The sequence below is a fragment of the Asterias amurensis genome, chromosome 13 (assembly GCF_032118995.1).
Source record: "Asterias amurensis chromosome 13, ASM3211899v1".
NCBI lineage: Eukaryota > Metazoa > Echinodermata > Asteroidea > Forcipulatida > Asteriidae > Asterias > Asterias amurensis.
In genome coordinates, this window is record NC_092660.1 from 1,615,694 (window position 1) to 1,628,326 (window position 12,633).

Sequence of the window (12,633 nt, forward strand, 5' to 3'; positions counted from 1 at the left end):
TTTCTGAAATCAGCGGTCGAACGAAGCAGCGCCCTCTATCGAGTAAAACAAACCCAAGATGGCGGCGCCCATGGTTCGTCAAATTTTGGCACAGAGAGCAAGGAACTCACGGGTTTTCTCGTCTTACAGGAGTTCCTTTTCAACAGAAACTAGCCAGTCGAAACCGAACGAAGTAGACGAGCTTGTGAATAATCCATACCTTGACAAATATGCCGAAAAACTTCAGAAAGTGGAAAGGTACGAAGTTGGATAAAAGTGACCGACCGATCCCCCCCCCGGGGGGAGGGGCATGGGGGTAGTGGGGAGTGTCGGTCAACTATGTTGGCCACAAAAGTGGGGCTAGAGGGGTGGGGACTCTACCTTACCTACTCTGCTGACTTAAGGTTATTAATTAGAGGTACTCTACTGACTCTGCTGACTTGATTGTAATACAATTTGTATGTAATAAAATAGTTGCGATATAACGTAAAAACCCTCCTGCCGACGGCGGTCGGTCGGAGGGTTGCGTTTGTTTAGATGATCTTCCCATCAACATGATCAAGGGAACTCGGCAAACTTCCACAAGGGGATATAAACACCAGGCAACAACCAATCTCTCTCAATAGTCATAGTCATACAAACATTGGTTTAACGTCTGTGATTATGAATTGCACAAAATCAAGAAATTGTGATTCAGTAACTAGACGACAATATTTATTCTAGTCATTGTGAAATCAGCAGTTAACTGGGGGATTCGAACCCACAACCTTGTGATTGCAAGTCCTGCAGTCTAACCACTTAACCACGGTGACCTTATCGCATCTAGTAATAAAACTGGTAATCCTGCAGTGTAATGTGAGGCTGCCTTCCCTTTGTAATATTTGTTTGTTAACGTTGGTAAAAAAAGAAAATAACAGTGAGGTTGTTGTTGGTTATTCTAGATTTCCTAGAACTAGGACTCCAAGAGTATATTATACTCTTTAGCCAATAGCCTGAGCACCGAGTCCTAGAACTATATGATGTCTAAATGGAGGTTCGTACTGCTATACGACAGCGGAATGAACTGCTAATTACAAGTCATATTCATAAGGAGTAGTGTAGCCTGTTCCAAACTGAAGTAGATTTTTTTTAGATGTAAGTTTATAGCTGGCTATATAGATCCATAGAGGTATAACGCTGTAAAACAAGATATAGGTTCTCTGGGAAATGGTGAACATAAAAAATGAGTCGCCAGATAATACAGACTGGTTACCAACTACAACATTGATGATTTAAGAATGATTATTTGTTTCTTATCTAATAATTACAGCTCTGATCCAGATTCTTTTAAATCCAAGTTGGTAGACCTTAAAGAAGCGAAGAAGAAGAAAAAATGGAGAGATGAACAAGAGCCACTCCAACCCGCTGTAAGTTTCTACAGAAATAATAACTTGATTGAAAACATTTTCCCCGAATGATTCGTTTAAACCACCAGCACTTTATTGGATTACAAATCGAACAGCACAATTACTTAGCTCCAATTACAGGTCGAATAAGAACATTTAGTCTCAGATTGGTAATCAAAATTGCGAGAGAATAATGATAGAAAAAACACCCTTGTTGCACAAATTTGTGTGCTTTCAGATGCCTAATAAAAGGCTTCAGGCCTGAGGTCTTTTAATATTTGAGTGTGAAATTACCTCTTTCTCAAAATCTATGTTACTTCAGTGGGAGCTGTTTTTCACAATGTATTATACTATCAGCAGCTCTCCATTGCTCATTACCAAGTAAGTCTGTATGCTAAACATTTTTTGAGAAATGACCAATAGGAGTGTCCAATGTCTTATAACTAAAACATTTTATTCACTTATATTTATCAGAAATCTGCGAAACCTCAGCCCAAACTTCCCAAACTTCTCAAGCCGTCCAAGGACAATCTCCCTAACAAAGTAAGTATTACAGCCATATGGATCCCTCTGCAGTATGACATTTTAGGCATTAAAATTCCATGGTGCCCATAATTTTGGCCTTGGTGCCCTTCAAAATGTTTCTTCAATTAAGGCTAAAGTGGTCTTGCCCTCAAAATGATAACATTTGAGGCCTGGTATTTTAACTTGTAGTTCTTGAACAAATATTATGGTCCGTATGCCATATCCAACTTTGCTTTCGGTCTTGTTGGATTTCAATCAGGCTTGTGTGATCATTTTTAATGTTATGAATGCATCTACACAGTACACAATCAACCCTCCTACTGTCTGACCATTCAATATCATCCACTGTGGTTTTCAATGATAGCATCAATGCATAGTCAACCCTCCTAAAAACTTAGCTGACTGTTTTTTTTGTCAAATGTTTTTTTTCTTTCTAGGGGTTAGATGCCGTCATGAAAGTTGATCTGATTCGAGATTTGCCTAAAGCAGAGATTCAGAAGGTAAGTTCAATATGGTGAAACGTTGAATCAATCCTATAAAAGACAAAGAATGTTGTCGCCTCTATCATGCCAATGGACTTATTATGCTTCAGAAATGAGCAAGATACCAGCCACTAATTTGACATGTGACATGCTAGTTTGGATGGTAATTTTTTTCTGGTAAGCAAAGTTCTGTTGTGCTTAGCTACTTGTGGGCCCCAAGCCCATGATCATGAAGGGTAATATCTTAAAGACACTGTACACTATTGGTAATTGTCAAAGACCAGTCTTATCACTTGCTGTATCTCAACATGTATAAAATAATAAATCTGTGAAAATTTGAGCTCAACCGGTCGTCGAAGTTGCTAGATATTAATGAAAGAAAAAACACTCTTGTTGCACCATGGTCACACGAAGTTGTGTGCTTTCAGATACTTGATTTCGAGACCTCAAATTCAAAATCTGTGTTTTATACTATCAACCTCTCCCCATTTCTCATAATCAAGATAGGTTTTATGATAGTAATTGTTTTGAGTAACTACCAAGTGTCCACTGCCTTTATCTCTTAATAAATAGAAAAGAAAAAAAATACCCAGCTGGCCAAGATCGTCACTATTATTCCTGATTAAACTACAAAGTTGTTTGTTAAAGCCGGGAAAAAAAACATTGAAACCAACTAATGTTACAGACCCTGATCTAAAATATCTGGTTCATTTAAGGCGGTACTTTGTTCAGGAGTGTATAGATTATAGATCAAGATTGATTAACATTGACTATTCTGATTTGATTGATTATTGATTCCTCTAAATTTGTCTCTGGTTAGATTTGGACCCAGTACCACTCCAAGAGAGATTGCATCAGTGCCGTCATTCCAGTAAGTTTTGTTTTTCCTTTTTGGGGGTTGTACAAGACAAGTTAACAAGGGTGGGATTTGAACCAGTGGCCTCCAGATTAAAATGTTGGCCCTCTAACTAGCCCTGGATCTGGATCAGGTCAATATTCTCAACGCTCTGATTAGAGCCAAACCATAAGAGAAGATGATGAAGAAATTTCAGTTTAAAACTGGGTGGAAACCCCCTAGGAGAATTATTCCAGGGAAAACCCACGCAGTCAAGTAAGGACTGAAAATCCACATAGTGCCCAGGTGGGAGCACTGAAATTGGGCTTACCACTTAAGTTGGGCCAATTATCTGGGTCTTTACACAAAGTAATTGAAATTGTGATTATTTTATATTTTGCTGGAATGTCATTTGTTTTTTCCCCGTTTATTTCTCCTTCATTGCAGGGCACAGTTTATGACAAGATTCACAAGATGTCGCTGGAAAATCCCTTGGTAATGTTTATAGTAACAAGTTAATAACAAATTCTTTTAAAACGCAAACTGTCTCTATACCCTTTACATTAGTGCCATGGTCATATGGCCAAAACATCCCTTTAATCTTTCTCAGCTCCTTGGGAGTATACAACCTATTATGGGCAACCCTAGTGGGAGTGGATGATGGGGGAAGCAATCATATGGTGCGTTTGATTACCTTCCATGGGTCGACCCGGTCTGGCCTCGGTACATGTACGCTCGAATAGCTTTGACATAATTCCAGGGGCTCACCCGGTACAGCCACAAGTGCCATGCTTGTGGAGTGGGTCACTTGGGGCTGGCCTGAGGTGCATGATGTCACCACGAGAGGGTGAATGATCGTTCGATTAGCTCTTGTCAGGGGCTCACTCGAGTGAGCACCGTGAGGTCGACACAGGGAAGCTAATCGAACGCACCCAGAGTTAAGTGTCTTGCTCAAGGACCCAAGCGCCTTGACCAGAATTCGAACCCACACTCTGATGGCTCGGCCACCAGAGCTCGAGTCTGATGCACATAAAAAACGCTCAGCCACGACACACAAAAATAACTTTGACTACAAAGTACTTTATGTAGAGTCTGTGCTTCAAGTTGTCACTGCAAAGCTTACTTACTTTCACGTCCAATAGTAATGATAATAACAGACAATTTATATTTTCTTTCTGTTTTGTTTCTGTTTACAGTTCCTGTATCCAGTACCCAAGAAGAGTGGTTATGAGTTCTTCTTTGCCCAGTTTGATAATCACATGTGTTATTTCACATCTCTTATTAACTACCAGGTAGGTTTGACCTTATACATTGATGTCATCATGCCGCCATCTATAACTATGAGTTCTACTACTTGATTTTTCAGATTTTGTGGGAGACTTCTCAGTTCTATTTGTACATCTAGGGAGTTGTTCTTTATCGGCATGTTAACCCCAAGGTCGCAGGTCCAAATCCCACTGTAGTCACAAAAATGGGTTCAACACATAGTCAATTCAAATTAACCCAGTCGGTTTTCCTTGTTGTTTATTCTTTTATATATTTTTTGTGTATTATTTAAGAAAATAAGAAAATTTATTTTGTTTTGATAACTTTTTCATTCAGGCATACCAGGAGAATGCCCCAGTTCTTCTAAGTCTGACGCATTTTACTGAATTACAGGCAGAGAAAGGTTGGTCTTTGACTCTTTTTTCGTTGTTCATCCTTTGCTGTTTTCTGACAACTTTCTGCCTCTGTATTTTCAGGTCTTTCTACATGATTGCTTGTGTTTCTCCCATGTACTTGAATGTGTGTTTTGTATTGATTATTAAAGGCACGGTACTCCAAACTCTGCAAATAAAACTCTTTACTCTAGTAATTTTATAAAACAATAATGTGATTTGAGTCTGTGTCACAACATAAAACCCTATACTAAAAATGCTTAGCACTAGGCCATGAACTATGGCGTGTCATGGCTTAGTGGTTAAGAGCACCGTATTCAAGCTCTGGTGTTTCAGATCATCAGAGAGTGGGTTTGAGTCCCAGTCGTGACACCTGTGTCACCCCGGGAGTCGCCCCGGTGTTCCTAGTTTGATTGGCAGCATGTTGTACCACAGCACCTTGTGTAAACCATTACATGGTGCTATGTAAAAGGAGTAGGTCTCATAATTAAAACCAGGGGTTGATTTCACAAAGAGTTAGGACTAGTCCTAACTTAGGTCTAGTCCTAGGAGATATTCAAATTGCATGGATAGTCCTAAGTTAGGACGAGTAACTAGTCCTTACTCGAGATAAGACTAGTCCTAACTCTTTGTGAAATCCACCCCTGGTCCCACATACCTTGCAGGAAAACATTGTATGTGGAAGTTCATGAGCGTCACTGAGTGACGGATATGCACGCTAAATAAGAAGCCACTATTGTTATTATTATTAGTCTTGTACTGTCCACTTTGGAAAAGAATACCCTCCGATAAAAACTAAGCCTTGGGTTTGAACGATGTCATTTGACAATTGTGTTTAGGTGTGGTGCTTATGAGCGTCACTGAATCTCAATTATATTAACGCTATATAAGAAGCCACTACTGTTATTATTATTAGTCTTGTACTGTCCACTTTGGGAAAGAACACCCTCTGATAAAAAATAAACCTTGAGGATTTAACAATGCCATTTGACAACTTTGTTTTTTAGGTGTGGTGCTCATGCGGGGAGAAATGGACACAAACCTGTTGGTAAGCTTTCACATAAATACTTCAGAACTATCACATTTTCCCCCTCAAAAAACATTTGAGGTACATGATGTGTTCTTAACATAAATCCAACCCAAGTAATATGCCTGTGATTTTTTTTTCACAGAACTAGGGGAAAGAACAGAGTATACAGTGCTAACACACATTGGCGTATATGGATAAAACCAAAATTTTTATTTTTTATCCCCAATGAAAATTTAACATCTATTAAATCGTTTGCAGTACCCGCTGCTAAAACATGGCAATCACTGTGGTCTAGTTGGTAAGACACTGCTCTAGAAGTGCAAGGGTCGTGAGTTCGATACCCAAGTAACATGCCTGTGATTTGATTCCAGACTTGGGGGAAGTACTGAGTACACAGTGCTAACACACATCGGTGTGGGTAATAACTAAATTGATCATGTTTTTTTTCTTTTTAACTTTAACAGAGTGTTCAGGATGCGCAGTTCTTAGCCAATGAGCTTCAGCTCTACTACGCCACGGATAACGCAGAGCGACAGCAGCTCTTGAAAACTTTCAATCACAACCAGAAGCAATTCAAGCACACTGATGTCATTGAGCAGTTACAAAAGACTACATTTGAGCTGCCCACATCGACGCCAAGCGAGAAAGGATCATAACCCTATTCTGTGGGGCTAGACATTTTTAAAATTGAGGGAAAGTTACAGAAGAGAATGTTCGATCTACCCACATGGAGCCCCAGCGAGAAGGGATCATAAAATTATTCTGTGGGGGGTCATCATTGTTTCTTATCAAGGGAAAGTTATACAAGAGAAAATGGATCATAACATTATTCTGTGGGGGTTATCATTGTTCTTAACGAGGGCAAGTAACAGAAGAGTACTATTGATCTACTCACATCGACCCTGGCGAGAAGGGGTCAAAACATTATTCTGTTGGAGTTGTCATTGTTCTTATCTAGGGAAAGTTACAGAAGAGTACGCTTATCTGCCCGCATCGTCACCCACAGAAAGGGATCATAACATTATTCTGTGGGGGTGGACATTGTTCTTATAAGTCTGCATTTATACATTTAAGAAGTTCAGCCCCAAGCCCTAGCTGAATTTTCAGACGCCCTTTTCACACTACTCTGTTTCCTGGGGCGGGGAGTAACGGCCGGCCCGTTCACACTTAGACTGCTTTACCCCTGATCTACCCCAGCCAATGGGTGTGTAACCCCAGGAAATAGCTACCCCTGCCTGGGGAGGGGGTAAGCGGTAAAACTCCAGGTTAGTCTTGAACGTGCAACCAAAACCATAGGGACCTGGGCAGAGACGGTGTGAAAGTAAGCAGGGGTAACCTTGGGGTAAAAAGCTCCCAAGGTCTCCCCTGGGCTGTATTCTACGGGAAGAGTGTGAAAAGGGGTAGAGTGTGGGTTTGTCATGAATAAAGAAGAAACATTTGGATTTTAAACGAAGAACTCTGTACTTGTTTGCTTTTTTTTAAAAGTGTAAGAAGGGACTCTGCCTGCCATGTTTTAATTTTTACAAAAAATTATCATATCTGGGTAAACAGATAAATAAATAATAATATAAAAATAATAATCTATAGCCTTATACACATCTACCAACAAGGTTTCTAAATTAACCGACCAAACAAAAACTTTTAAAGAAGCATTCTCGTTTTTTGTGATAAGGTCAATTTATGTCTATATGGAAGTTTCAAGGTTCAGGGGAAACACGGGGGCAAACATCTTCTCTTAGCCAAACTGGGTTATTTTATGTGCATTACACAACACACAGTACCCATGGCTTTACGTCCCATCCAAAGGACAAAGTATCTTGCTCAAGGACACAAACGCCACAAGCGAGACTCAAACAAGCGCTCTATCGAAACAGAAAGTTTGACTAATTGTGTCCATACACCAAGTTACACCATGCTGTTGTTGCACCATGCCAACCAAGTTAGTGTAAACAAAATAGTGATAATAATCTTACATACATGTAGCGCTTTATCACATCCCTTGGTGTGTATGGAGGGGCTCAGTAATTTGTCCTACAAGGTATGTGAAGGCAGGAGGTACATTTTGAAGTATGAGACCTATTCCTTAAAGCACCATGTAATGGTTTACAAGGTACGGCGGCGCAATATGCTGCCAATCAAACAAGGAACACCATGTCTTTTTGATAAGTGCACTGTTTTTTTTACGTGCGTTACACAAAACATGGGACCAACGGCTTCACGTCCCATCGGAAGGACGACGCAATGGTTAAGTGTCTCGCTTTAAGGACACCAGTGTCACAACTGGGACTCGAACCCACACTCTGCTGAAGAGGAACACCAGAGTTTGAATTCGGTGCTCCTACCGCTCGGCCACTACACTTCATAACAAAATAAACACAGATGGAGACCATCTTAAAAATATTAAACTGGTTTTTTTTATAACATTTTTTTTGTTTGGTTCAATAGTAGCTGCTACAAAGGATTACGTATATAAACTTTAAACACTTGTTGGCGCTACCAGCCAAGGTGGCACATCAATTCACTATACAATGTAATAATAATTTAAACGCCAATCCTTCTACATTTTGTACCAGTTTTACTGATCCTGTCTAAAGCCGTGTTCTTAACTTACTGCCGCAAATTGTTAACTTACTGGTCCAAGTAATAACGTAATATTCTGGTAACTTAACAATACTGTCACATGACTTCTGTTAGACCCCTTGCGTAGTGCGAAATGCTACACGGAAGCTGAGCTCACACGCGCTGTATTAACAAATAGCATTACTTTTTAATGTATTAATTACATCATTGGTAATTGTTGATTTTTGTGGATAGAACATTACTTCAAAGAGGAGCATTTTGAACAATGTTTTATACTATCAACATCGCTCCATTATTCTTTACCTATTAAGTTTGTATGGTCATTAATTTGTGAAGTAATGTACCAAAAGAAATACCCTGCATTTAAATGCTAAGTATATTCGTACTTCGAAACGGCTGTATAATTTAAAATTGAAGTTCATTGTAATACTCATTATATTTTCAAAGAATTTCATAAGCTTCACAGAAGCTTATTTCTTTAAAAGTTTAAATATGTTTCTATGAAAGGTAACAAACCATTTTAAAATATAAATGTTCCATGATAATTCTACAAATTAGATAATTTATTAATGTTTTTCTTAATTACAATATAATCTTCTATGGGTCCGGATAAAACCAAGAATTTAATCCTCAAAATCTAAAAATGCTAATCTCCGTTTAGAAAAATTAAAATTTTACTCCCATTTTGTGTGAGTGTATCGTGGCGATATTTGCAACCCAAAGTATTGGATATCGTTGGAAAGCAATTTTCATTCTCAATCAATAAATGCTTATTTCCATTTTGAAAAGAAGAACAAATTTGACAATTTGTTATCGGGGTGATATTTGCAACCCCAAGTGTTGGATATCGTTGGGAAGCATTTTTCCTTCTGAATCTAGAAATGCTTACCTTCATTTTGAATTTTTTTGTTAATTTACTCTCGTTTGTGGGATTGGTGTCTGGGTGATATTTGCAACCCCAAGTGTTGGATACCGTTGGATGTTGTAAGAAAGCAATCTTTCTAAGTCTAGAAATGCTTATCTCCATTTTGAGACATTTAAAATTTAACCTTGTTGTTGGATTGGTGTCTGGGTAGTATTTGAAACCCAAACCCAATATTGTTGGAAAGCTCTTTTATTTCTGAATCTAGAAATGCTGACCCCCATTTAGAAAATTACTCCCAATTATGCTCATTTTGTGATGTTACGTCCCATATGTCAATGAACTATTTACAGCAAAATCAATGCCACAAGTATATTAACTTCAAATAGTAAATATTTGTACATGAAATGTTCAACACAATATCAACTCCAAATAGACTCTTAATATTTAGCGTCACACACATTGTAGAGAAAGTAACATAGAAGGAAATGAAACTAAACACACAAACACATACCAAAGTGCTATCCCTGAAATATTACTGGAACATTAGTTACAGAAAGCATATCGGTTCAAACAAGTTATTGCTTTAAAGTTATACAGATGCACTTTCTGGGCAAAAAACTTCCCTTACTAAAAGGCAACATATCAAAGTTATATGGGATTTAAAGCAGTGCATGGTGACATAATTTTTATCAATGTATATTTGGTTTGCATTAACACCATGTGTACTATCTACTTGTTGGCAGATTATATTCTTTGAGACACACATTTTCCACAAGTGCAATTTTGTGCCGAGCAAGGGGTTAAGTACATAGGATTGTGATCTCACAATCTTATGTACAACAGATTTAACATCACAAAAAAAAATCATTCTCGTTAAATGTATAAAATATTTTAAATATCTTTTTGGAAAATAATTTGTTCGGATTACTCTATAATTTGCATTCACCCTTACAACTTTCCCCAAGTTCAGTGTAAAAATAAAGTTGAAGTTATGGAAAGGTTTGCGATAACACCATGTAATGATTATCTCTTAATAAGTTGGGGTGGTTCTGAAAAGATTTGTTGGTTTCAACTCTCAAAACCACCATCCCCACTTCAGGTGACCTGACACAAACATGAACTAATAAACCTGTGAAAGTTTAAGCTCAATCAGTCATCGGCGTCACAAGAATATATTGAAGAAGAAAAAAACAATTGCTGTTTTCAAACATCCAATTTCGGAATCGCTGATTTCAAACATCCAATTTCGGAACTTGCCAGATCAAAATTGTTTGTTTTACTTTTTTCTAAAACTAAAGCATTTCAGGCAAAAATATTTCAAGGGAAGTTTTCCACCATGGACATCTATTATGATACCAGGTAAGTTATGTTAGTATATGTGTCAATTTAATCTACATGTATGTAAACTGGTGATAACCTCTTCTCTTAAACGATAAGTGTAATGGTTTCCAAGTATTTGTGCATTACACAGCAACACACAGGACCTATATAAAAAAAGGTTTTACATCCCAGCCGCAGCACGAAGCAGTCTTAGCTAAGGGTCTTGCTTAAAGGCACTGGATACTATTGGTAATTACTTAAAACAATTGTTAACAACTTACTTTTACCAGCAATAGAGAGCTGTTGATAGTATAAAACTGAGAAATGGCTCCCTCAGGAAGAGAAATGGGTTAATTCTCACTCAATAATAATAGACTTCAGGCCTGGAGCCTCTTTTTTGGCATCTGAAAGCACACAAATCTGTGCAACAAGAGTATTTTCTCTTTTATTATTCTCTTGCAACTTTGATGACCAATTGAGTAAAAAAAAAAACATTCACAGGTTAGTTATTTGAAGAGAGAATACTGGTCTTTGACAATATCCAATGGTGTCCCAGTGCCATTACTGAAAAAAAAAAATGTTGCGCTTAAAAATGTTTCAGAAACTACATTACTTTATTTAGAGGGAGCCGTTTCTCACAATGTATTATACTATCAACAGCTTTCCGTCGTTTGTTACCAAGTAACTTTTATCAGTAAAAATTACTTTAGTAATTACTAATAGTGTCCACTGTCAAGTACCTTTAAGACTTTGAAATGCCTTCAAAACAAAACCTAGAAATTGGGAGGATATTAGAGGGTTGGGGTTTTTAATGCCGTCTCAAAATCGACACTAAAAGAGTGTTAATAAATACTTGTTCACAGCATGCAAAGAAAATATACACTCTTAAGTAAAACCCATGCTAAGCGACAGAAACCAAAAAAGATAAATAAATACAGGAAATCAACCTCATGACCTAAGAAGTCAATTATTGTTTCTCTTTACAACAAGAGAACAGTGCTCAAGATAATAAAAACTTAAACCATGGTAGCAAGAATAATAATACTACTAATAATATTTATATTTTTTTGTTAAAGCTTCAACTCCACATAAAAATGCCCACATGTAGGTATAACTACAAAAAAAAATCTTCCTTGGCACATAAAAGTAAATATTTTGATGATAAACCTAAACGGCTATTAACTTTACACTTGGAGATCCAAGTGACTGGAATGCCCTCCCCCAGAACATAATAGAAATGGATTTTATATAGCGCTTGATCACAGCCAGATGGGTGTATCAAAGCACTTCTGACATTATTCAATTCCTTAAAACCATCTCGGAACTGCGAGTTACCGCAAGTTACTGCGCGCCAAGCTAATCATTCACATAAACCATCTCTGCCCTCACAGGTACCCATTTTACTCCCGGTAGGAGAGAAGCAGTTATGGTTAAGTTTCTTGCTAAAGGACACAAGTGTCATTCTAACCCGCATCCCGATGACTTAACCATCTAAACTTGAGTCCGATGCTCTTATCCGCTCTGCCTTGACACCCCTATAATGGAACTGCTTACAGTGGAGCAGTTCAAGGGAGTCACATTTTATCGCGTCAGTGCAACAAAGAATAAGTTCGAGCGCACACATTTAGCTGACCCATGATTGACCACTGACTAGCAATGCGCAGTGACGCACTCACTTAAAGACACTGGACACTATTGGTAATTGACGAGTCTTCTCACTTGGTGTATCTCAACATATGCATAAAATAACAAACCTGTGAAAATTTGAGCTTAATCGTTCATCAAAGTTGCAAGATATTAAAGAAAGAAAAAAGACCCTTGTTGCACCAAGGTCACACGAAGTTGTATGCTTTCAGATGCTTGATTTCAAGACCTCAAATTCTCAATCTGAGGTCTCAAAATCAAATTCGTGGAAAATTACTTCTTTCTCGAAAACTACGTCACTTCAGAGGGAGCTGTTTCTCACAATGTTTT

The 12,633-nt window shown here is 38.0% G+C and overlaps 1 protein-coding gene across 1 annotated transcript; it reads left to right on the forward strand.

Moving 5' to 3' along the window:
• Window positions 1-37: 37 nt before the first annotated feature.
• Window positions 38-7,339, forward strand: LOC139946000 (ATP synthase mitochondrial F1 complex assembly factor 1-like). The gene is made up of 10 exons (XM_071943580.1): window positions 38-237; window positions 1,289-1,385; window positions 1,839-1,907; window positions 2,327-2,389; window positions 3,192-3,242; window positions 3,654-3,701; window positions 4,403-4,498; window positions 4,809-4,875; window positions 5,872-5,912; window positions 6,359-7,339. The coding sequence occupies exons 1-10, from the start codon at window positions 59-61 to the stop codon at window positions 6,548-6,550; spliced, it is 903 nt and encodes a 300-aa protein (XP_071799681.1). The 5' UTR covers window positions 38-58; the 3' UTR covers window positions 6,551-7,339.
• The last annotated feature ends 5,294 nt before the right edge of the window (window positions 7,340-12,633 follow it).

Excerpts from the sequence above, each read along its gene's own strand:
- LOC139946000 (XM_071943580.1), top strand. The coding sequence starts at position 59 with ATGGCGGCGCCCATGGTTCGTCAAATTTTGGCACAGAGAGCAAGGAAC. Across the intron at positions 238-1,288 it reads AAACTTCAGAAAGTGGAAAG|CTCTGATCCAGATTCTTTTA; the intron begins GTACGAAGTTGG and ends TAATAATTACAG. Across the intron at positions 3,702-4,402 it reads TGTCGCTGGAAAATCCCTTG|TTCCTGTATCCAGTACCCAA; the intron begins GTAATGTTTATA and ends TTCTGTTTACAG.